The sequence below is a fragment of the Chanodichthys erythropterus genome, chromosome 21 (assembly GCF_024489055.1).
Source record: "Chanodichthys erythropterus isolate Z2021 chromosome 21, ASM2448905v1, whole genome shotgun sequence".
Lineage (NCBI taxonomy): Eukaryota > Metazoa > Chordata > Actinopteri > Cypriniformes > Xenocyprididae > Chanodichthys > Chanodichthys erythropterus.
In genome coordinates, this window is record NC_090241.1 from 36245641 (window position 1) to 36273140 (window position 27500).

A 27500-nucleotide genomic window follows, 5' to 3' on the forward strand; every position below is an offset into this window, starting at 1 on the left:
AAATAACTGTAAAAAAATGAATTAACACAGTAAAATACCGTTTTTCCATTGAAACAGTAATATACCATAAAACAATGGATTTTAAGAAAAGGGGCCTAAAGGCTACTTTCTTGAAAATGACAAATAATATCACCCAGAATGCATAGTTTTTACGTTATATTACAAGAAAAACGGTATTTTACTGTGTAAATTTGATTTATTTTTTATTTTTTTACAGTATATATATATATATATAGTGCTGTCAAATGATCAATCGTGATTAATTGCATCCAAAATAAAAGTTTGTTTACATAATGTGTGTACAATCTAAAAAATGCTGGGTTAAAAACAACCAAAGTTGGGTTGAAAATGGACAAACCCAGCAACTGGGTTGTTTTAACACAGCAGTTGGGTAGTTTCACTTAACTCAACTATTGTTTAAAAATTACAGTATTGCTTACTTAAAATGAACCCAAAATATCTTGAAAATTAACATTTATTAATATGTTTAATAAATGAACATTTTAATTTAATTTTAGATTCATTTTAACTCAGCCATATAGTCATTTTTCAAACAATAGTTGGGTTAAATAAAACTACACAGCAGGTTGGGCAAGTTGGGTTTGTCCATTTTCAACCCAACTTGGGTTGTTTTTAACCCAGCATTCTTTAGAGTGTATGCATTTATAAATACACATATTTAAAAAATATTTATATATGCATGTATATTTATATATTATGCTTATATATAATTTATATGTAAATATAAATATTTTATATATGAATAAAATATATTTTTGGTAAATATATGCATGTGTGTTTGTGTGTATATTCATATACATACACAGTATTCACACATTATGTAAACAAACTTTTATTTTGGTTGTGATTAATCGCGATTCATCATTTTGACAGCACTATATATATATATATATATATATATAAATATATAAATATATAGAGTAATATTAGCAACAATGTGCAGATAAGCTATGTGTTTTTGGTCACTGCCAGTCATGGCAGAATGTGGATTGTGAGTTTCTGCAGGTCACAGTGAAGGACGCAGACTGATGAACAGATTGTGTATTGTGTAAGCCAGAGTAATCAAGGCATCATATCAGACTTCATATCAAATTACAGTAACGCTGAAATGCATCCGGGGCTGCTGGAGACACTCCTCGCTATAAGTTGTAGAACATGTGTTGTTCATTAAAGCGAGATACCACTCAAGTTTAGAAGCATTTAAACCTGATGCACATTGATCAAAAACAACATCTAACATGTCACTGAACACCCTGCTGTGCAGTCCAGATATGTTTAGTCTGTAGACGGTGACTCACAATTGTTTACCTATCGAGAGAATAGAACAAAGACGGACTTTGGGTTAAACAAACAACGTGGAAAGTTCAAGGTCGTGACCCACACACATCTCGTGGATCAGAGGTAGCGCTGTCACTTTGTTGTGACTGGTCTGCCCGAAAAACTCCAAACATTTGAGCTTCAAAGTGGGTTAAAACCAAGACATGTCGCTGGCATCTTGCTTTCGTTTCCTCCAGGAATGTAATCGGATTCAGTCCGGCAAAATAAATCAAATTTGCGGTTGCCGAAGCGGGTGGCTCGTTTTGGGTTCTGTATAATTAATTGACTTAATAAAACAAAACGTGTAAATTCACGAAACGATTTAACCGGAATTATCGCCTCTAATCACAGAGGATTACTAAAATTACTCATTGCATTTGCAACGACTGCCAGCGCTGTTGTGTTCCGCTGCAAATTCAAGGCAAAGTCCCAGTAGTACGAGTCAGATTTGAAGTTGCTGTTCACAGAATGCTGAACGCATGCAGTCGGGATTTGCCTCTGGATATACTGTAATACTAAATGATATCATGGCCTCTGGATATAAACAACTGAGCTCAAGCGCTTACGGTGTGTGCGTCTGAAACAGACGCTCATCTTAGAAGGTGACATATTACAGTGTTTGCTCTGCTTTCAGCCTCTTATTTAAGTGTGCAAGTGTCATTCTAAACATTTAAACATACTTTTTCTGCAGATATTAGTATGCATATTCTGTATGCATTTCCATAAATGTGCAGTAAAATGCCAGAATGCAATGCAAACAGGAAGTGATGTTAACTGTGCATTTAATATCTCTCTGATAACTTCCAAAGGTAGATCTTTTTACATAAAAATGCGAAATACTGCTTTTATTTCAGAGATGCATGCATATGCATATTACTGCTACATGCATCACATGCGATATAATGTGGTCGTGTGATAATTTTGCATACTACTGCTGAAATGCAGCTACTTTAGTCAGTTCCAAACCCAGCCAATGCCTCTACAGGTGGCAGCAGTTGTATGTCTTAATAAAGGCTAATCTTAGCAACAGAAAAAAACGGAGTGAAACAGAAAGAAAGAAAGAAAGAAAGAGGGCAGAGGTCGACGTTCTATTAAGACTAATTTCACCACCACCACCGCCAGCGTCTACCCTACACGCTAGACTTTCACTCAGGCTCGTAAATGTCTCGTTGCAGACCGGCCATATTTAGACAGGTTTTACACAAAGCTTTCTTCCTCCCACCACGAGGCCTTCGAAAGAATAAGAGACGCCTGCCGAGTAGAACGAGCGTCGCTGAGTTAAAGAACATTAATACTTTAACTTTGCTTTCATAACAGTTTTCCGCACTGACACAAACATATATATATATATATATATATATATATATATATATATATATAATATAAATACTATGTGTGTGTGTGTGTGTGTATGTATGTGCGTGCGTGCGTGCATTAAAATCATGTAAAAATTGTATGCAAAAATTTTATCAAAACATTTTAGTTGCATTAAAAAACAAAACTTGTATGTAACTGTATGTAAATAATATATGGGATCAATTTAAGTTGCATTAAAAGTTGCAAATTTAAGTTGCATTAAAAGTTGTATTAAGTTGCATGTAAGAATTGTATGCAATTGCATGTAAAAATGTAAATGCTGTAATATATAAGATCAATTTTGGTTGCATAAAAAATTGTATGTAAGTGTCTGTAAAAATGTAAATAATATATAGGATAGATTTAAGTTGCATTAAGAGCCGTGCAAAAATTGTATATAAAAATATTAAATAATATATAAGATAAATTTCAGTTGAATTAAAAAACATGTAAAAAGTATATGTGATTATGTATTAAAATACAAGAAATATGTAGGATCAATTTAACTTGAGAAACAGTCAAAATAATGTAAAATATGTAAAAATGTAAATAACATGAGATAAATTTAAGGTGCATTAAAAATCATGTAAAAATTGTATGTAAAAATTTAAATAATAAAAAAAATTCAGAAATGTAAATTTACTATAGAGAACATATCATATGTATAATTTATAGTTTTACGCATTGGAAAATAGATTTTTTAAGTGTAACCCTCACAAAATTTTGTTGGTCGCACTTAAAACAAGAAAAATCTAATTTTTGCTTTATTTTTAATGTCAATTTCTCAGAATAAGAGTAAAATACTGTAGAAATGGAGCTAATATAAAAGATATTGCAAGATATCAGAGCAACATTACATTTCAGATTGAACCATGAACACAGGTTCTACTAATCATAAAACAGGAACTGCTCATATAAACCATAATGGCATGTTTTACTTTAATGCACTTGCCCACGAATATCTCCATTTCTGACTATGAACGACACGTAAAGATGCTCTTAATGAGATGCACGACGAGGGGAATACGGATATTGTCTGTAAATCAAGGTCACAGGAGTAATCTGTGGAGTTTGAGTGTGATTTACTGGAGATGTGAGCTTATGATGACCGCAGTGGCTGTTTGAAGGGTTTCGAGCACCAGCTGTTACGCTTCTAATCCCACATTCTCTCTATCTGTTCTCCGCTCCGTCATGAACGCTGTCTCTGCTTTTCTTTTTTTACTTTATTGCATTTTGCATGTCCTTATCTCACTCCATCTGTCCATTCTCACATTCATGCCACTGTCTCTCTTTTCACTGCTTTATGCACTCAGACCTGTATGATTCTACTGTGGAACACATAAGGAGATGTTTAGCACAATGTTCATGTTGATCTTTTACATACAGTACAATGAAAGAAGCCTATACGACTCATGCTCTATATGTTTAATCTTCTGAAGTCACATGACAGCACTGACTGATGAACAGACCACAAGACGTGAGTCACTAAACAATCTCTTCTGATTTCAAATCACTTCTCATCTCATTTTCACTTACAAATACCAAACTTTGAGTGACTGGTTCTTGAATTTATGAAACAAACAGCATATTTTTTTATTTTTATATTTTAAACATATTTTTGTATTTAGCCATTTAAACAGTAAAATTTATATTATTTGCATTTTTACATACAATTTTTACATGTTTTACATGATTTTTTCATGCAAGATCAATGGATCACATATGTTATTTACATTTTACATGCAGTTTTTACATGTTTGCGAATATTTTTAAATGCAAGTTAAATTGATACTATATATTATTTACATAAAAACATTTTTTTTACATCTTTGTAATGAAACCAAAATTTATCTTATATATTATTTGCATTTTGCATACAAATGCATACAATTTTTCCATGCAACTTAATACAACTTTTAATGAAACTTAAATTGATCCTATATATCATTTACATTTTTACAAACAATTTTACACGATTTTTTAACGCAACTTACATTTATCCTACATATTATTTACATTTTTACAAACAATTTTACACGATTTTTAATGCAACTTAGATTCATCCTATATATTATTTACATTTTTACATAGAATTACAAACAATTTTTGTTTTCTTATATATTATTTCTTATATATTTCTTATATATTATTTACATTACTAAATGTTGCACGATTTTGCACGATTTTTAATGCAACTTACATTTATCCTATATATTATTTACATTTTTGCATAGAATTACATTTTATTTATTTTTTTACGTTTTAAGGGACACCTAAAATTTCTTATATATTATTTACATTATTAAACACAATTTTGCATGATTTTTAATGCAACTTACATTTATTTAAATTTTACATTAAATCTTTGCATTTTTTGCAAAAATTTTCCTATATATTATTTACATTTTTACATAAAATTGCATACCATTTTTACATGCAACTTAATATAATTTTTAATGCAAATTAAATTTGCAACTTTTAACACAACTTAAATGTGTCCGTTTCTCTCACAAAGCATCATATGACTGCAGAAGACATATAGCGCACAGGTCACATGATCTATAATGCTTTCATTGCACAAGAGCAGCGTGAACATCCAGCTAAACTTCTCCTTTTGTGTCCTACAGACGAGAGAAAGTCATACTGGTTCGGAACGACACGAGGGCAAGCAAATGATGACAGAACCTTGATTCGTGTGTGAACTCTCTCTTTAACACAGATATTATTATGTGTTCTTTGTGTGTGTTTGCGGTACATGAAAGCTCTACCCCACGCATGCCCTCTGGGCTCTGGCATACATCCACTGTACTCCCTCAGCCTCTTTCTTCTCCTTCTCTCCATCTAAGCTTAAGCACACAGCATCCACACAGTGTCGTTCTCCGGGTGAAAGACAGCAGCTTTTCAGACACTTTTGATGCCTGATTTACCACGGTATTCCACACTAAAAGATTTCATATACAAAACCAGAGAAAGCAACATCATAAAACACGCCATACGCCGCGGCCTATCTGTAAAACAGACATTTGGGGACGGGTTATCTGTGCTTGTCAAATGCTTTACACACAATACACTAGTATGGTAACACTAGATGGTGTGGAAATCAGTGCCAGCCATCTCATTTGAATCACTGTGTCTATTGTACGCAAACACTGACTGTCTTTTGCATGTATTTAAAGTGTTCGACATCATATAACATGGAGACTATATACTGTTTGTACAAGCAAAACATCAGTGCATTCAAATCACTGAATAAATATCCATCTTAGCAACAGCAACCGCCCCAAAACACAGTGACTTTTGCACATTCAAACACCACTTATATTTTGCTCAGGAAATGCATGAAACTAGTGGATTTAACAAACATGCATGCAACACTTGAGTCAAATGCTTTTGGTAATCTAGGATTATAATCTGCATAATTTTGCATCTTTTTCGATGCATTTTATTCAGCCAGCCGGAGAGTGAATTTGGGCTGAAATGGTTTTGAAAAAGCCTGAGCTGATTTGACAGGACAAGTACACAGGAAAGCTATTACTGTGGCTGGTGTGAAGAGAATAGACTCCACGGCTACATTTGCAGATGTTTTTTTTTCTTCAATGATTTCCTCTCGCTCTCTTCTCGTGTTAATTTCACCTCGAGCTGCACGAGACTCTTTATCTCACAGCATTTGAAGCTGCAGCACTGTTTGCACCCTCAGTGTTTGTTTAAGGATGTGAGCTCATGCCACTGCGGCCATACTGGACGAACGATCTGAGGCTGTGGCGAAGTGAAATTAAGTCATATTTAGGAAAGCATAGAGAGCCTAAACAATGCTAATTTTAGTTTTACTGCATGTGATCATACATTAACCACAATACCAGCATGATCTCATTGATATTCAGACAGTGCACATGATCATTTTTGTATATGAATAGACACTTTTAAAGACCCCCTGTGGTGCAGATCAAGTTTTTAATGTTGTTTACAAGTCTATGTGGTGTTTTCAATATGCTTTAAGACAAACCATGTGCAAATTCATCAGTCAACACCATTGCTGAGTATTTTCTCAAAAACCTGCCCCTGTTTCCTACCATCACAAACATGTGACCAACCCCGTAAATGAGAGGGTGGGGCTTTTCTCCACTTCCTATTCTTCTTCTGAATCAGTTTCTGGCTCAAACATATATGGCTGAATTAAACCAATAATCCAATAATCAGAGCTGGTGTGATTGAGTGGAGGCGGGGACTAATATTTATGAATCTGCCTATACTAAATGAAGCAATGGTGTCGAATTACATTCAAGGTATTTTAAGGCATGAAGAAAGTATTTTCACTGGAAAAAACATTTAAATATGTCATTTTGAAAATCAAAGATGTTTTAATGGATAAAATTGATCTTGCATTTTTACATACATGCATGTTTTACGTTATTTTTAATGAAAATTAAATTGATCCTATATATTATTTACATTTTTACCTACAATTTTTACATGTTTTACATGATTTTTAATGCAAGATAAATTATTTACATTTTATATGCAATTTTTAAATGTTTTAGATTGTTTTCAAATGTAAGTTAAATTGATCATATATATTGTTTACATACATTTTTAATGCAACTAATTTTTTTATATATTATTTCTATTTTTATATACAATTTTTACATGATTTTTAATGCACCTTGAATTTATCTTATCTTATTTACATTTTTACATACAATTTTTACGTTTTACATTATTTTTAATGCAAGTTAAATCGATCCTATATATTACTTACAGTTTAATACACAAGTTTTTAATTCAGCTCAAATTTATCTTTTTTGATACACTTACATACAATTTTTACATTTTTTTAATGCGACCTACATTTATCCAATATATTATTTACATTTTCTAAAAAAAAAAAAAAAAAAAATTTAAATATGTAATTTTGATTATCAAAGATGTTTTAAAGGATAAAACGACTGCAGGGGAAATTTAACTTATATCAATGTACAGACAGCATCTAAAATATAAGCTTTTAAGAAACTTTAGAGAATTACAAATCCATGCAAATCCCTAGTAATTGCGCAACTCATCTGTAATTGATGCAACTTTGTCAGAGAAGAACCTTTTACTGAAATATTAAATCCAGATGTGACTTATAATAAAGTCATTTACTCTCTGAATTTAATTATCTTCAAAGCTGAAACATAAGTGAAACATTGCCATTGTTGGCACCTATATGTGCCATATAATACCTATTAATATTAATGAGATGATGTAGGCATTAAAAGCTGGAACAAACCAAGTTCTCTCAGACTCGAGGGGGGTCACAGAAACAAAGCATCAGTATTTGACAGCGAAGCGCTTCAGGAAGAGCTCAGGAGCGAGTGGGCCGCTCCGGCCTCTTAAAATTCCTGAGGTCTATCTGAAAACAGAGATACGGCCATCGTGTTCTTGTTTTTAGAACAAGGCCTCTGTTTTTCCCTGACTTGGCTCTTTCCATTCACTGGTGGTATGGAGGGCCTCTGGAGTCTCTAAAAAGGGTCCGTGTTTATTTGCACATGTCTGTCATACGATTTTCTCATGTTAAGATGAGGCATTTGCACTAATGCTACGATTTGACCCTTGAGAGCCACACCGGAGCGCTTGTTTTTAGCAAAATAATCAGGAAAAAAAATTATATTTACCCGAGTTGTGAGTTTTCAGTCTTGACTGAAATTGATAAAATGAAAAAATGTGAATTCTGCAGAATGTAATGAATGCAAGTGGCTTTGGATGAAAGCATCTGCCAAATGCATACATGTAACTGATGCATAGTTAGGACAACAAAATAAATCATTTTATCCTGTATATTTTGGTTATGCAAAACTATGCAAGGTAAAAAACTATATTAAATGCAAGGATAAACATGCCAGGGAATGCATGAACTGATAAAGTGAATATCAAGTCAAAAGCATGCAAATTTTGTGCAGTGAATTATTGTGCAATGCAAACATAATTCACAATTTTCCTTCTCATGTCATGTTAAGCACATATTTGCTTACTTTTTGTACAATAAACAGTTCAGGTCGTCACTTGTACAGTCTGAGTCACCGAGCAAAACTGCAGTAGGAAACTCTGGTTTAAAGCATCACTATTAATAAACGTTTTTTCTTAAACTCCGCAAGCTTGCTTCATAGTTTCCAGCAAAAATCTGGCACTGGGAAAGGCAGAGCCTCATTAAGAGTTTATAACCCGACCACAATATCAATAGCATGGATAAAAAAGGGACAGAAAGATTACAGTAAGACCCGGCTTACAGCGGCGAGCGGCTCGTGCCTTTGAAATGTCAAGAGGAAGGAGGAGGTGAACCCATCACGAAACTCATTTAAACACTCGTACCTGGAACGCCGCAATACAAATATTCTGCTGCACTTTCGCCCTACAGGTATATTTAAAACATAAACGCTGTATACGTCTCTCCCTGTCTGTGAAATGGAAGTGCGCAGACCGGTGCAACGATTTCCACACGCGAGCTTAGTCAGGCAAAAATATCCCGAAAACACGAGCCGTTTCGATAATCTGTGACTTTACGCGGTGTCTCACGCCTCCCCCTCTGTTTCCTAATCTCGACCGACAGCAGGCGAACAAATTAGCAGCTTTCAAAAAGAATGCCTGCAAAAAATAATTAAGAAAATATTTTTAAACAAAGTTGGTCGCAAGAATCAAAAAAACACGTCTGGTTGGTCCAAACTGCAGCGTCGTCTGGCTTTGCTGATTAGCTGTCTTTAAAAACTTAATTATGAAAGCGTTCAGAGATGCTGCCAAAAGCCGCCTGATGAGGAGGACCCGGTTGAGACCAGCTGTGAGCGGCAGCAATGGCACTTACAGTATAATTTGAAGTTTACTCTCCGCCGTAACCGCGTCTGGAAAAACAAACAGTTTATCTCGTTCTCACCACGGGTCAGAGGTTCAGGAAAGCTCTGCACTGTAAAATGGCTGCAAACTCGTAGGGGTTTTTTAAGTTCCTGTGGTTTCAAATAATTGCAAACATGCTGCCAACAGAGACTGCACTTACAGTAACTAGTGGCTGGTGCTAACTAGCAGCCCTGTAGTTCACTATCTGGGTGAGATGTCACCAGTTCAAAGCTGAAATGCAATAAAACCTGCAGTTATTCTATCTTAAGCACACTCGACATGCGTCCCTCCAGATCTGCAGCCAATTAGGAGCACTAAACGATTACGAATCAAACACACACTGACTGTGTTTACTAGTCATGGGTTTACCAGCCCGAGGCTCTTTATCCTGAGGCAGGCGTTCGTTTAATCTACCAGCCCGAAACCATATGGCCCACCGGAGAGAGAATCACAAAGCAACATCTCAGTTGTTTCTCCTAGAATGCAATCTTCTTTTGCTTTTTTCTTTTGCATTTTCTGCTCAATAATGTGTTGGCTCAACAGTTTTATGTTTTGTTATGACAACTTTGAGTGAATTTACGTTAGAGGAACTTAATTTGTAGCAGATGCAAAAAAATGAAGTCGCTCCAACTACCAGAGTTGTAATGAATTAATGTGCAATGAATTATTGGCTACCAAGTGCATGCAAACATAATTCACAATTTTCCTACTCATGTCATATTTGCTTACTCTTGTACAAAATACAGATTTTTAAGTTAAAAAAATGATAGCCGAGTTGTAGCCCTGGAACCAATTAATCTGATCTATTTCAGTTCAAATCAACAGCTATCACAGCACATGCTAACACAACTTATTTCTATATTTAATGGACAAATACTTGTGACTGGCATTAGCGCAGTCATTGCTTACAGAGTGTGTTATTCTTCAGCTCAAACTTCAACATTTTAAATGTCAAACATAACAGCATTAAACACTAACAGGTCTTTCCTTTCACTAAAAACAGTTTTAACTAGAAATCCACTGCCTAATTTCTGAAGTTATCGAGACATTATTTCATTAAGTTACTACAACCTAATTTTTAAAAACGCAGAAATTTGAGTTTAAATGACAGACAATATTAAGTTGATGCAATGATCAACATAATTATGTCAACAGAACTCTACAAAATAATGTTTGCAACTTAATTAAATCAATACATTAGAATTTTTAAGTTGCAACCATGCATTTATTTAAGTTGTGGTAACAGGTCCCCCCTTTTTAGAGATCTCAAAAATGCCACATTTATTTCTCCAGCATACAGTGCAGATTGTTTTGAAAGAGCTTCACAGAAATAAATATGTGGCAGAATAATGAAATTACTTCAATTTCAGCTCTAAAGCGACTCTACAGAAGACATTAATCATTATTCAGCTCAATTTAGAGCTTTTGCCAAGATAAAATTCAACATTAACTCAAATATTTCTCTTAAAAATCAGCGATATACTCTTACTGCCTGGCAACTATTTTCTCATTGAATTATTTGCATTATTTCTTTAATATCAGGTGAAATGAAATATGTGAAAAGTAAAGAGACATGGTGATGGAAAAAATATGAGATGGGAGAGAAAATAAAAAAATATATCAATGCTTTAGCTTTCGCTTGCGATGAACGCAAAGCTCTGACATATAATTTTTCCTCCCATCTCATATGTCCCTTTAGGGCCTCCGTCAGTAAGTACTCATTAACCACTTTAAGATCTCAGTTTTGTTTTTCTCAGAAATTAGGTTTATCGAGTTTCAGATCTCAAAAATATTTATATTTCTCAGATTTGCCACGATAAAGTCTGCAATCAAACTCAAAATTAATTCAAATACTTCTCATCAAAGATCTGCATTTTAATGCTCTATAATCTCATTGCTTGACAACTATTTTCTCATTTATTTAGTTGTATTATTCCTCCAATTTCAGGAGACATATATGTGAAAAACTCCATTTCTCAGTTGATTCTTAGATGGAGAGCAAAGTGTTTCAGATCTCAACCATGTCTCAGATTCACAGAGATAAAGTGTGCAATGCTGGAGAAATATCTGAAACGTACGTAAAACTCCTGAACTGTGAAAGAGCGTCTGCTGAGCAATAAACACACATATTTAAACACAACAAATCCAGTTCCTGTTTGTTCCTAATTCAATTTATTCCCTTATTAAATCTTTATAATCCATAATGTCTGCATTTCCAGCGGCGTTTCTCTGGCACAGACCTTTCCTAAATGCTTCCTACCTTCCTCTGAATGAGTGAAACGATACCAAATTGCTTTTCCAACATGCGGTCGGCTTGATAAAGACAGCCGTCAGTTCCTCTGCCATACTTTCTTTATGGTCTATGTGATTACGAACTGCAACCCACACTCTCTTCCAATCTGTCACGCAGCCGAGAGAGAGAGAGACGGGCCAGATTCCAGTGTCTTTGTGTCAAAGATTAGGAGCTGGAATGGAGAACTCACTGTTTGCTCTGGGATCGTACATTATCCCAACTACAACAACACAAAACATTCCTCATCAGTTCACGCACCCGCACACATCCCGCAGGATCATTTCATGCCTGCTCAGAGCTCATATTTTTGACTTCGTCTCAGAAGTTTCTCCTAAAATAACTACAAAATAATCACAAATGACTTGTTATACGGTGAAACAATTTTCACTCAGAAATTGCTTGTAGATTTCACACATAACTACAAATAAACTAATTGAATTTAACATGAAATTAGTATTAGTACTCCAATAACCTTTATTTACACCTTCATAAACTCTTTTTTTTAAAGTGCAGCATGAGTATAGAATTCGGAGGGCAGCTCAGGTCACATGATGAGAAGTTCATACTGAGATCCATGACTTTTAATTGCAGACAAACACTCTTCTGAAACTACGAAATGTGTAACATGATATTTAACAAGAATTGATTGGATCAGGAAAAGTGGGCGTTACATATCAGAAAGGAGTCATGTGATTTGAGGGGCAGGACTTGTGCTATCAGCTAAAAATGAACATTGTTTTGGAGATTTTTTGCACATTTTATTGAAGAAATTCTGCATAAATGTGCAAAATAAAACCAAAAACAAGTATTGAATAAATAGAGGCAATTTTAATTTCATGTAGAATTTAAAGGGACATTTTACCCATATCTAAAAATTCTTCATCATTAATATTAATATAAATATATGACAATGTGACATACATAAATATATGTATGTCACACACATATATATATATATATATATATATGTGTGTGTGTGTGTGTGTGTGTGTGTGTGTGTGTGTGTGTGTGTGTGTGTGTGTGTGTGTGTGTGTAAATTATATACATAGTAATATATATGTATATATATATATATATATATATATATATATATATATATATATATATATATATATATATATATAATTTACACGCACATATATATATACTATATATACTATGTATATAATTTTATATACTATGTATAAATATATATATATATATATATATATATATATATATATATATATATATATATATATATATATATATATATATATATATATATATATATCACACATGTACTGTATATATGTATATACATACATACATACAGAAATGTATACATACATATTTTTATATCATATATATATATATATATATATGATATAAATATATTTATGTATACATTTATATATTTATGTGTGTATATATATATATATATATATATATAAATAAATATATTTATTAATTTATATATATATATATATATATATATATATATATATATATATAAATAAATATATTTATTAATTATATATATATATATATATATATATTAAAAATTATATAAAATTATAAATATATTATATAAAATTATAAATATATATATATATATATATATATATATATATATATATATATATATATATATATATATATATATATATATATATATATATATATATAATAAAGAGTCCATTTTAATTTCATGCAGAATTTTGAGAGACATTTCACCTAAAAATTGTAATTCTGTCATCATTCACTTGTTTTAAACCCATAAGATATAAAAATAAGATATTCAGAGAAATATCTAGGTGTTGTTGTTTTGTCCATACAATGGAAGTTAATGCACTCCAATGTTGTTTGGTTCCCAAAGTCCTTCAAAATATCTTTTGTGTTCTGCAGAAGAAAGAAAGTCTGGAACGACATGAGGGAGCAAATGATGAATGATGGGGTGAATTATCTCTTTAACCACGTCTCCGCTTGCTCTCAATTGAATCGAATGGCTTAGTAGGAAAAACAATTATTAAAAGTCTCATTTGTGTTTTTTCTTTCAAGCACAGTTTACAGGCTTTAAAGCCACTCAAAAGCCGTTCAACCCTGGTTTAGAAATATGAAATGATCGAGAGACTCATGGTTTAGCAGATGATATGTGATAAGAGTATGAAGAGAGACACAGTCACAGGTCAAGAGACAACTAAACAACAGCAGCTCACGCCTTCCTGTTAATTGCACTGGAAAGGTTCAGGGTCAAGATGTGTTTCTATTCTGAACTGTCTCTCGTCTCGTGCACTCTGTGCGACACAGGCCGAAGATTCGATTCCTGAGAGTGCAACACTTTTGAGTCCACAGATGAGTAAGAGAAACACTGTTTCATCGCGTCCTCTGTCTGTCTCACACATCTGACTCTGATATTGTTAATTAAAGGGGCGGATGATTGTGAGTTCCCTTTTTTAACTTTAGTGTAATGTTGCTGTTTGAGCATAAAAAACATCAGCAAAGTTACGACGCTCACAGTTCAATGCAAAGGGAGATATTTTCTTTAACATGACGGCACATGCTAGTGGATCAACTCCACAGCAACTACATCAATTTATCCACTAACCATTCAGAAATGTTGTTTGGCTGCGTGAGATTCTCCAGCTTTGTTGTTGTTGAGCTGTTAAAGCTCCGCCCTCTTCTGGAGCAGCAGCTCATTTGCATTTAAAGGGACACACACAAAAACGGCGTGTTTTTGCTCACACCCAAATAGAGGCAAATTTAACAAGCTATAATAAATGATCTGTGGGGGATTTTGGGGGACACCGAAGGCTTATATTACATCTTGTAAAAGGGTCATTATAGGTCCTCTTTAAAGTCTCGGGGCTTGATTTTGTCTGTGGGGAATTGATTGGATGGTTGTGGTTTGCTATTGGTGGATCTCATGTGAGTGACAGGTTGCCCCGCCCTCATCATCAGAGAAGAGATGCTGCAAGAGGGAGGGGAATTTATTCTGATTAAATGTTACGATGCACATGAATTTTTAAAAAATAATGATGTGCACGGATAAATAATTTAGAATACTGCATTTGATGGAGACTTTAGGTGTGCGCTGCACTTCTCAGGGCAGTCGGGGTGACTCTTCTCAGGGGCCCCGGGCTCGTGGTGAACAGGACCTGAAGCCGGCGAGCTCTAGCACTATTTGCTCAGGACGTGCCTCAGGACACTAAGACAACTGCTTGTGTTTGCCCAGCCTCTCTCTCCATACAGCTGCTGCATTCCAGCGCGCCCGCCGTATTCCCGCTCTATTTATTTATCTCATGTCTTCTAGTTTAACGTATGGAATCAACAATCTTGTACATTCAGTTCTCGGAGTCATCATGTGTGGAGCAGAAATACACATTACACAACATCACTCATATCTGCTCATGTGCGGGGCATATTTCACACTAAAATCAATACAGAAATAAGTGATTGCATTTTGCTTACAGAAAATGAAGGGAAACAAATTGCTTATGGAATATATATATATAATTTATTTATTTATTTATTATAAGGAATAATGAAATATACATTTATACATACATTTTTTTGATTATATAAATAATAAAATGACATAGATTTGCTTAAATAAATAATAAAAAGAAATAATAATAAATAAATAATTAAATTAAATAAATAAAAAAAATAAAAATAAAAAAAAATATATATATATATATATATTATACAAATAGATATATATATATATATATATATAAATATATATTTAATATAATAATATATTACATAATTATTATATTAAGTAAAATATATTATTATTTATATATTAAAATTAAAATGGAATAAATAATTACATTTATTATATTATACAAATACTACTATAAGAATAATAAAATGACATATACATTTGTTCTAAATAATACATTCTAATACGTATTTGTTTTAATATTTAAAATTATATAATTTTATATAATATTATATATTATAGATTATATATAATTTATTTATTATCAGGATTAGTGATATATACATTTATACATACAATTTTTGATCATATAAATAATAAAATGACATATTTGCTTAAATAAATTGAACAAAATTATATATATATATATATATATATATATATATATATATATATATATACACACATATATATTTAATATAATAGTATATTACATAATTATTATATTAAGTAAAATATATTATTATTTATACATTTAAAATTAAAATGGAATAAATAATTACATTTATATTATCATACGAACACTACTATAAGAATAATAAAATGACGTATATATATTTGTTCTAAATAATACATTCTAATACATATTTGTTTTAATATTTAAATTTATATATATATATATATATATATATATATATATATATATATATATATATATATATATATATAAAACAATTATTATATTAATTAAAATCTATTATTTATATATATATATAAAATAAAAAATAATTATGTATTTATATTATCATATATATATAATATTATTATATAATTATTACAATAATTAAAATATATTATTTATATAAATATTACATATAAAAACTAACATAAATATTACTACAATAATGCAAATCTACAGAATTTCCAAAAATTCTCAAAAGGGAAACAAATTAAATACATTTTTGCATTACAATGAAATGGCTTCATTACTAAGCTATTTATTTATTTATTTATTTTTCAATAGGGTATGACCTTGGCATGTGATTGGTGGAATTCAGAAAGTCATGAGGCCGAATGTAATATGGGGAGACACATATAAAAACACTAGCGGTGCGACGATCTGCCTCAAATCCCACAGGGAAAAGGTAGTTGGTCAAAGCTGAGTTCATTTTGCAAGTTCTGTGGTATTTTCTCCGTTACCGATTAGCTTTAGCTTCTCCTCAGCTCGCTCAGGTGGACCCGTCGGCCTGTCAAACCGCCACATAATCACAGCCCAAACAATATCAGCAACTTCCAGGCCTTGTCAAAGTTTCCTGCATTTACAGCTCATAAAAAAACTTCCACAAAACGTGTTTTTGCAGCCCTGCCCCCCCACGCGTTCTGCCTGGAGTCCTGAAGAGAGAGTCAATTTCACACCGTCAAGCTGTGTTTTACCTTGGATACTGTATTCATACACATTCATTCTACTGTATAGAATGCACATTATTCCATGTTCATCAAACGTTTTCTTTGCATTTGCATGCTGCTAATATTCAGGTCTATTAAAACGAGTTCTGTATTGCATTTCGAGGCAGTTTTGACTTTACCTTCCAAAAGATTTCACATTATTATAATTGTAATTTTTTTGCACAGTTCACATTATCGGACCCTCATTATCAATGCCGCAACAATCCTACAGATTTAGCAAGCGCTTTGTGCTTTCATAACTCATTTCCAGCAGCGCCTTGCAAGCCGGACGAAGTGCTTTCAGTAAGATGAGCTCAAATGCTTTCACTAAAACTTTTTCTGCGGGTCTCTGTAGAAAGCCGCAGATGAGCGAGGTGACAGGTCCACAATGAAGCCGAGTCCGCTAAAAATAATCAGTGAGTGCTTTCATTGTATTTATGTAACACTTCCTTTAAAAACCCCCACAGCAGGACGGCAGAACACCTCCAAAGAAACAACACTAGTTAGTCATTGAGAAACGCTCGAGTTAGAGACAAAAATAGGCTTTTATGGGGCTCTATTTACTTGTTCCCGGTCTAAATATGAATGGTTTAGTAGTGCATGTTATTCCAAAAACAAAATCATCAAAAATAACATCAAAATTACTTTCCTTTTCAGCTGATATCATACTTATGTAATCAAGTCTTAATGGAAAAAATCAATAACGACAGTACATGGTGCATTTTCACCCTAACTAGAAACCCTTTGTTCATGCACATGATCTTTGGATAAAGGTCACGTTTGCTGACATAAAACAAGAAAACAAAATCAGCCTGATCTGCCTCAAACCGGCGTCTGATGTCAATAACATCCGGATGGGGTTTATGCAGGAAGTGAACTGTATATGCATCTGACCGATAGAAACAACAGCAAAATTAATGCATCACTCAGACCCGAAATCGCACAACGAAATCAAAAATTGTCTGCACACATGTGCAGCAGGGGTTAAAACACTTCCTGACCAAAAAGAGACAAACTGAAAACCACACACACGTGGGTGACAAAGAAACTGTGCGAACTCTGCGATGCCATCCTGTTTGGTTTAGGTTCAGCTGCCACAAAGATATTTCCTATTTCAAAGTTACACAAGCAGCCATTTTATGATGAGAAATACAACAATCGCCCGATTGCCTGCTGGGAAGTGCAATTAATGCAGTTAAGAGGTAAACAGCCACGCTCTTGTTCTCATTCTGAAAACCATCCGTCAACAATCCACCGGCTTTGAGTTCTGAAGCACGCCGAGTGCACTAGAACAATAAACTTCTGTCTTTCAAAGTGACGATCAGAGTGTGGCAACATCTGGCGGCGGGACTCGATTTTGGGTCTCCAAACCGCTGACTGACAATTATGGTCGGCTGAGAAATGTTTTTTTTTGGCCACCTGAAAAACAGTGCATGCATGCACCCTGCCAGCCCCCTCATCCCGTTCGCACAGCCAAAATGGCATGCTATTTGTGAACGTGCATTTGGGGGTGCAGCTACTGCCGAGCCCACCACATCCTGAAGGGGGGTCTCGGGTGGCGGGTGGACCCGTGCGCCACAGCGTACCGCCGTTTCTGTAAGGCGCTGACGGGTAGGAAACACATGCCCCACATCAAGCACTGACAGGTTCTGATCAAAGTGCCCTGAAGCCCTGCGGGGGATTTGAATTAATGTCTTCCAGTTTGGTCTTATTTTTTGTCGGTTCATTTTGAGGTCATATTACAATGTGTTCTTTAACATGGGCAGTAAATACTAATGCAGATTAATTGATGCGTTCTACTGACCCTTCTATAGAACTATAGTGTTCTGTATATAAGGAGAAATGTTGGAAATATGATAAATATGTTTATGTTTATGAGCTGTTTCATTCATAAAATTTAACTGGAATAAATTGATTAATTAAAACGAAATGATCCCATGACGGAACCTCTAAATGGTTCTATATATAAGCGGTGCAATTATATCAATTTTTCATTTTTCGTTAATTAGAACTATTGGAATGAAATCATTGGTGTCACTTTACAATAAAGTTTCATTTGTTAACATTAGTTAACATGAACTAACAATGAACCACACAAAATTTAACACAAAAAATGCTGGGTTAAAAACAACCCAAATTGGGATTAAAATGGACAAACCCAGCAATTAGGTTGTTTTAACCCAGCAGTTGGGTTAAATGTTTGCCCAACCTGCTGGTCAGTTTTATTTAACTCAACTATTGTTTAAAAATGACTCTATGGCTGGCTTAAAATTAACCCAAAATTAAAAAAAATAAAAAATAAATAAATACTAGAGGCAACAATAATAATCAAAAGGTGAACATTTATTAATAAGCAGTTTAATAAATGTTTATTGTTAAGTTATTATTCATGAAACTTATTAATAAATGTTCATTTCCAACATACTTTGGGTTCATTTTAAGAAAGCAATACAGTAATCTTTGGTTGGGCAAGCATTTAACCCAACCGCTGGGTTAAAACAACCCAGTTGCTGGGTTTGTCCATTTTCAACCCAACTTGGGTTGTTTTTAACCCAGCATTTTTAGATCCATAGTTGTATTTTAGCTAATGCTCTATGAACTAACATGAACATTTTTATTAACTAAGTTTGATAATAAATGCTGTAAAAATATATATCACTCATTGTTGGTTCATGTTAGTTAATGCAAATCTTCCAAATCTTCAAATTCAAATTAGTTTACATGTTTATTTCTTTGACAACACTGTACAATAAGGTCTTAATGCATTAGCTAACATGAACTTGCAATATTTTTTAATTGTTCATTGTTTGTTCATGTTAGTTCACAGTGCATTAACTAATACTTTTGATTTTAAAAATGTATCAGTAAATGATTAATACATGCTGTATTCATAGTTAGTTCATGTTAACTAATCTAATGTTAACAAATGAAACGTTTTTGTAAAGTGTTATTTCTTTTCACAATGCACAATGCTCTAAATAAGAGAAAGCATCTTTTAGTTCCCCTGCAGCAAGCATGTAATAATTCAATTATACGATTGTATTAATTTTACAGAAAGTCACTGGCACTTTAACCAGTTAGTTAAGTTAAATGCAAATGCTCAGTTGGTTTTATCTTTATGTACACAGCTTGGTCCCAAAAAAGTGTGCAATTCATTTAAAGCATAAATGACATAACGCCTACACAACTTTCTCCCAATTAGTCTCAACTGAAAAAAAAACAAAATGAAATGCGCTAATTAAAAGTCAAGATGAAAAATGTTGTTCTCGACATAATGTATTTCTGAGTGGGACTGAACATACAATAAAACACACAATTATATCCGCTGGGAATTGATTGGGTGGTGAAAAGTGGGCGTATCATTGCCAGAATGGAGACAGCGGTCGGATTGGACGGAAAAGAGCAGGATTGGCGACGTCAACTCAAATGGAAAGTCATTTAAGAGGCAAAGCAAGTTATTGCATTTTGATGAAAGATTAATATGAAGCCATTTTTTCTCCTTTATAATAACTTGCAGTTATAAATCATCCACAATAAGATCATGCTCTTAAAAAGTAAATAAAGTCAATTCTGAATCACCAAACCACAGCCGCAGAAAAATCCTGACACAAACTCCTGTTCACCTGAAGGGATGATCACACATTTCTAGATTCACATCATCCAGCAGGTGCTAAACTCGACCTCTTTAACGTTGGCCATCTCTGCAGCTCTCTTTCCCCCGCGGACAGGCTTCGTTATTATTTACCGGCTGCATTACTGAATCAGTTGCTATTCACCATGCAGCCAGCAGCCATTCAGCGCGTCAAACCTCCAGCGCTCTCTCTCTCTCTCTCTCTCTGCCAAGGCCAATTAGTGCGCTGCTGCGCTGCACCCCCACAGCTACTGACAGCGCTTCACAAAACGCCAGCTACATTTACTGCATTACTGCCGGAGTATGTGACTGGGCTGCAGACGCTTTTATACAGGATACTGGGGAAAACAAAACAAAAAAAAAATGCTAAGTAATTTTTGCACAGTGGTCACCCAAAGAGTGTTACTGTCAGCTAAAACAAATGTACAGTGATTATTAATGTCCCAGGGCATAGAAATCATGATATAACTGTGGGGTAGTAGAGGAACAAAAAAGATTTTTCAAAGACAGATGCTGATACCAATCTGGAGACCAATATAATGCGACATAAGCTATTTATGAACAAATAAAAAAAAGATTTGCTTTGAAACTACTGGCACTCAGAAATTGCTAGTAGATTTTTACAAATAATTACAAAGAAAGTAACAAATTAAATTAAATGTAAAATAGTAAAAAGAAATAAAGACTAAAATGATATTTTCTTTTAAATCCTACTCTAATAATCTCATCATCTTTACAGTATATTAAAAAAATGTGTATATATATATATATATATATATATATATATATATATATATATATATATATATATATATATATATATAAAATACATAATAAATGTATATAGAAAAATCCTTATCATATATATATATATATATATATATATATATATATATATATATATATATATATATATATATATATATATATATATATACACATTTACAAAAACTGTGAAAAATGCGTGTAAATATTTATATATATAAAATATATCAAAAAAAATAATTTTACAATATGTATGATGTATGTATATGATCAGAAATTATTTTTCATTTATATATATATATATATATATATATATATATATATATATATATATATATATATATATATATATATATATATATATATATATATATATATATATATATATATATATATATATATATATATATATATTTTTATTTTTTATTTTTATCTTATATTTATACTTATTTTTATATTTATATTTATACTTATTTTTCACCTATATATATATATATATATATATATATATATATATATATATATATATATAAATGAAAAATAATTTCTGATCATATACATACATCAGAAATTATTTTTCATTTATATATATATATATATATATATATATATATATATATATATATATATATATATATATATATATATATATATATATATATATATATATATATATATATATATATATATAATATTTTTATTTTTTATTTTTATCTTATATTTATACTTATTTTTCAAAATAAGAAACAAAAAAAAAATATCTGAACTGAAATGCAAACTTATTTCCACAGTATTTAGTGCATTTTCTATGGGTCTCTCTTGTATTTCACACTTGTATTGGAGTTTTGTAACAGTTTTGTGGTTCTGACTCATAAAGCAAAGCACTGAATAGTTCTGAAAAGGTCTCGCTCACCACAGAGTGTGCACAGACATTTTCACACCGCATGTCAGCAATACAGGTGCACAGCAGGGCCGTGAACGCTTCTACAACACAGGTGTGGCTTACTCTCACCAATATAACTTCATAAAGATCATGTTTTTAATCATTGCAAAGGACAATGAAGATTTAACAATGAATCTGTTTTGTATAAACGCCTTGACTCAAGTCTGACAGCACTAGGAAGAAAAAAAAGGAGCATTATTTGGAGAATTTAATCAGGTTAAGATGAAAAAAAAAATCTAGTTTTGGACCACACTGTACCAATGCATACTGTGGCATTCAAATACCGGTTCATTCATTCATTACACACACAAATCAGGTTCAAATACACCTGATAGATGAAAATAAGGAACGAACAATCGCTCACAGGCAGGTTTATGATGTTGTGGCAGCGGCGTTAGACAGATCGCTCCGCTCTGCCATACAAATGAATGGCTCAGCGCAGCTTCTGTTAGGCCTCGACCGCCTCTTTCCACCTAATTAACTTCCCCGTGTACCGAACGCAGCTCAGCTGGCCTGACGACTCATTTTATCTCACATCTCCATTACAGTGTCGAGGAAAGAGGAGAACTGTCATATACAGGAAAAGGTAATTGCTTTATACAAACTGATAGGATCTTTTTAGTTCGTTTTTCATTCACTTGTTCTCTAGTCTTAATGTGAACAAGATGATTTGAGATAACATATCCAACGTTAAGTAAACATATATAAAAATAAACATGCTGATTCAGCTTATAAAACTTGATTTGAATTATAACATTGAAAGAAATCGAACTTTAACATGCTGAATCAGTGTAACAGCAGCGCACCTTTCACAGGGGATGAAACACACATATATGCAATGATAAAGTCTTAATGTATGAGCAAAAATAATGCCTTCAGTCTTCCACTGCATATACTGCACTGATGCATTTCAGTTAAAGTATTATTTAAGCTAAAGACAGTTGCACTCGTAGATGCAGCACTCTGCACCCATTTCCAGTAATTGCTAGGCCTACGAGTTATTTTTAGATGGTTTAAGCAGCGAAGAACAAGCTCAAAGAGTAAGACAGAGAGAGACAGACTCTTTGAACGGGCTAAATAATAAGTTAAGGCCTCAGACTCGCTTTAAATGAATCAAGGTTTTCTGCCGTCACACAGCTGGTAATGTGCCACTGCCACCCACTTACAGGGATCTGATTCAGGAGCGATAACGTTTTTTGGCTGCCGCTTAACATCTGAGGTGCCTTTTCTTTTGACGGCTGACACTTGAATGTACAATTGAAATTGAAAGTCAAACTTCTCGAAAACTCACTGCAAGAATCGGTTGCAAAGATGACGACGGTCCACTTTTATTCTCATGGACGTCTGCTTTACTAATAGTCAAGTCAACATGAAATGACATTTGCAACCCATTTTACATCAGCAATTGGACTTACTTCTTAATGCAACAGGGTATTCAATGAGACAAGACTGATGCCAACGTTAACAGACAGATGTGGAGCAAATTACTGCATTTTAATGGAAGATAATGAAGACACTGATGAATCATTCACAATAAAACCAGAAACATGCATTATGAAAGTACAGGTTCAATGTCTGAAAACCGATATATTGAAGATCAAACTCTCTTGACATATAACACAAGTGAGAGCTATGAATACACTTGATGATCTAAGAGTCAAAAGTAGTTGGGTTGCCTCTAACTGTGGTCTGCATATCTCTGTCTGCATTAATACAGTAACGCCGGTGAAGAGGGGGAAGTGGTCCATCTTCTCTTAACCTATCCAACTTCAATTTTAAACGCAGCGAATGAGCCCGGGGCGATGCACAAGTCATAATGCATTCGACAAATATTCTCTGGGTGAAACATGCATTTATGAAGAGATGGCCTTTAGAGGAGGAATTCACAGAGCGTATGCTTAACAAACAATACACCCACACATGAAAACGAGAGATAGAAAGTCAGTCGACTCAAAGTGAGAATGAGTCACGGCTCAACAGAAACTTCAGAATGTTAAAGAATGTTCAGCCCGAAATCTTGCACTTTTACACGCTAAATATCTCAAAACTGGATTGTGCACCACTTGAGTAATACTAACATAGCAGTTACTAGCAGCGGTGGACGTGTTTGCTTTGGAAGTATGGATCTGGCAGGTTTGTTGCAGGGCAAATGATGACATTGGTTAATGTATTATCGATTGCCTGGTTGTTATGGCTGTAAAGTTGCTTCCCTATTCTGAGGTGTAACTGCCTGCAAATTATGAGGACTTAGTCCTCTGAAATGCTTAAAAACTATATAAGATTTGCTAAATGGCATAAAAACAAATCAACAGGAATTTACTTTAAAGTTGCATTTTCGTTCTGCTTTTTGGTCTTAAATTGAGAATGTTTTGCCGGCAAAAAATGTCCATTGTCTATTGTCAATTGTTTAGCGATGTATGAAGCTTGAACCCATTGCGAAATCAGCGTGGAGAAACATTTCGCTCAGGGCCTAAAATTAACACTCGCCAAGCGCCAAATGCGAGTGAAAACCGGTGTTGGCGAGTACATGAAACAGTCACAATCGCCAGTTGGGCAGTAATATTTTTATGAATTCTAGCAATGCAATGTTGTGAGAACATGAACGTAAACGACTCTCAGGACAGCTGACGGGCCAGTGCTGCATAGTCATGAAAGTTTAAACCTTGCCAACTGAAATATTCAAGCGCAAGAAGACGCGAAAGGGAACTCGATTCGTTACTTGCTGTGTGGGAAGTTATCTGTGCGCAAACATCTGAATTGCGCATCAAGAAATCTACGTCTTATACAGCACACAAATACTGAATTGAGTTCTCTTTCACGTCTTCTTGTGCTTGAAAATGACCGTATTGGCAAGTATCCTCGTAAACATAGTAAGTTGTGTCTTTAGTGAACAACAGTTGAGAAAGAAAACGCACGTGTATCAGTATATTGGATCCGTGCATTCGCTCTTAAAGTGACAGCAGCCTAATAATCCTGCTGCTGTCTGTGTCATTAATGTTAATCAAACTACAAAAGATTTGACTGAATATCTTTTGTAACTTTAATAAGGATTAATCTATGTTTAATTTATATTTATTGTGCATTTGATTACTTTATTAAATTTCAGTTCATAATTCCGGTTATAACTGCTTGTTTTTGCCAAAATAATTTCATGGCTGTATATTTATGATCAGTAAATTTTCTAAAGTCACCAGCCACTGGCAGTTCTGGCAAAAAGTTCATTCGCAAATATTTAAAGTGAACTCTGTCGCCCCCTTGTGTGCACTGGTAGTGCAAGAGATTCATTTATTTCGCAAATGGAAATGTGACTTCAATAAAGCAAGCTGCATTTGGCTAGTGACTCAACATGGTAGTCACTATAACAAAAAAACACTAATCACGATCCATTTTCTTAGACATAAAACTGGAAAAAAGTGGGAAAATTACTTGGTGCACCTTTAATGACTCAATGTATTTTAATATATGCGATTCTGCCAACCTAATGATAAAAGATGTTGGATAACACAAATGCTGTGCAATTGAAATCTAGATACACTGCGTATAACTAAAATAATATTTTGATTTATTCACTTATAAATTCTGCATATCCGTTGCTGAAAACTCTTACTTGATGGGAATCATCCAGTCTACTCCGGTTTTGGTTTCACATACAGTACATGTACTGTTCTGCTATGTTTCATACTTCACATACAAGTATGAAAAAGCTCATGCGTGGTTCAGGAATGCAGCATGTAGCATGTTTGTGTGTTAGCGACAGGAAATGATAGTCACTTATCATGGATGGCCTAGTTTTTCAGAACTATTTCCGGTTCATGCGGCACCACTGTAAACCACTTCACACAAACTCTCAAACGTTACATATTAATGCAAGACCTCCATACATGACCTTCATTTGGGGCCTCTCAAGAATGTTGGAGAATATTGCATTATTAAAGCTGGAGCACATAAAGAGGGCCATTGTGGTGGGGAGAGCAGGCTTTCCCCCTAAAATTTTGTTTCATAATGTCCACTTGCACAGGATCATTTTTCAACGTATGGAGTTGGCTTAGATTACTCTGGTCTCCATTCGCAGGCTGATCTTTTCCATATGCTCAGAGCCACAAGCTTAACTCTGTGACACCCTACTATAAACACCCATCAGCAAATTATGAGTTACTCTGTCAAGATGACTGAATTTAAAAGCTCTATCACAGACTGTCTTTAAGAAAAAATCTGCAATGCTTCTAAACAGAGGCGGTTATTAAATAATAATCGGCGATGTTTCTACCATTATAGTCAACGTGATTCATATAGGCCTACCGCATATTATTTTTTACAAAACATCCATTTAAAATCGAGTTTCTCTGAAAAAAATAATAAAAAAATAAAAAAATAACTACGAAGAAATTAACGGCGGTAAAAAAGAAAAAAAAAAATAGTGGCGGTAAAACGAAAAGACGTTACCTGAGGCTCAATAATCCTCACAGCTGATTGGTTCCTGTATACTATACTACGCAAATTCATATTTAACCTGTTTATTAGAAAATTACAATAAATATTCTTCAATATTGCCATTCTAGATCCGGTTTAACAACGGCTGAAGCTTCACAAACACAACACCGATCGGAATATGCTAGCTTAATATTGACGCGTGACTAGCCATCGCTTAAATCCGTCAATTCTTCGTAAACAGAATATGAATTTGACAGTTTTATGTTCCCTGAGCGTACTACAAGATGACAAAAGATGAAGACTACACTTTTATGAGAACTTACCAGCAACACAATGAACACAATTAAACAAAACACCGGCTAACAAAGCAGCGTAAACTAAAAACGAATTCTATATAGCCTACACAGCATACCTTCAAAACTCACAAAGCAATAAAAGTTACTTGAATAATTCTGAATTCACGCTGTGACAGATAACTGGATGAACATCAGTAAACAAATGAGGGATCGGGGGGTGTAGAGTGCATCTGTTAAAATCTAGTCCGCCTTTACTGACGCTGAATCCAAGTGCATACTGTTTTCAGTCAGCACTGGATCTATATATAATACAGAAGATTTAGACCCGGTAGTAGTCACGCGCCCATTGGCAAAACTATAAACTTATGTATGCATTATTCAGTTTAAAATATGCTCTTTATGAATATTGCTTAAAAGGCTACATTTTTGCTCTGTTTCTACTCGTTTCATCCCACTCAAACAGCACTGCCAGAAAGATTAGCCGCGATAATAAA

The 27500-nt window shown here is 33.6% G+C and overlaps 1 protein-coding gene across 9 annotated transcripts in view; it reads right to left on the reverse strand.

Moving 5' to 3' along the window:
- tox2 (TOX high mobility group box family member 2) overlaps positions 1 to 27500 on the reverse strand; it is a 187821-nt gene that overhangs the window by 110644 nt on the left and 49677 nt on the right. Inside the window, exon 1 of one of the 9 annotated variants that reach the window (XM_067373453.1) lies at positions 11816 to 12074. The exons of the other annotated variants lie outside the window; for them this stretch is intronic. Coding sequence (XP_067229554.1) covers positions 11816 to 11860 — 45 coding nt within the window. The 5' untranslated portion in view covers positions 11861 to 12074. Of the gene's footprint in view, positions 1 to 11815; positions 12075 to 27500 lie in introns of those variants that run through there. 9 annotated transcript variants of the gene reach the window in all.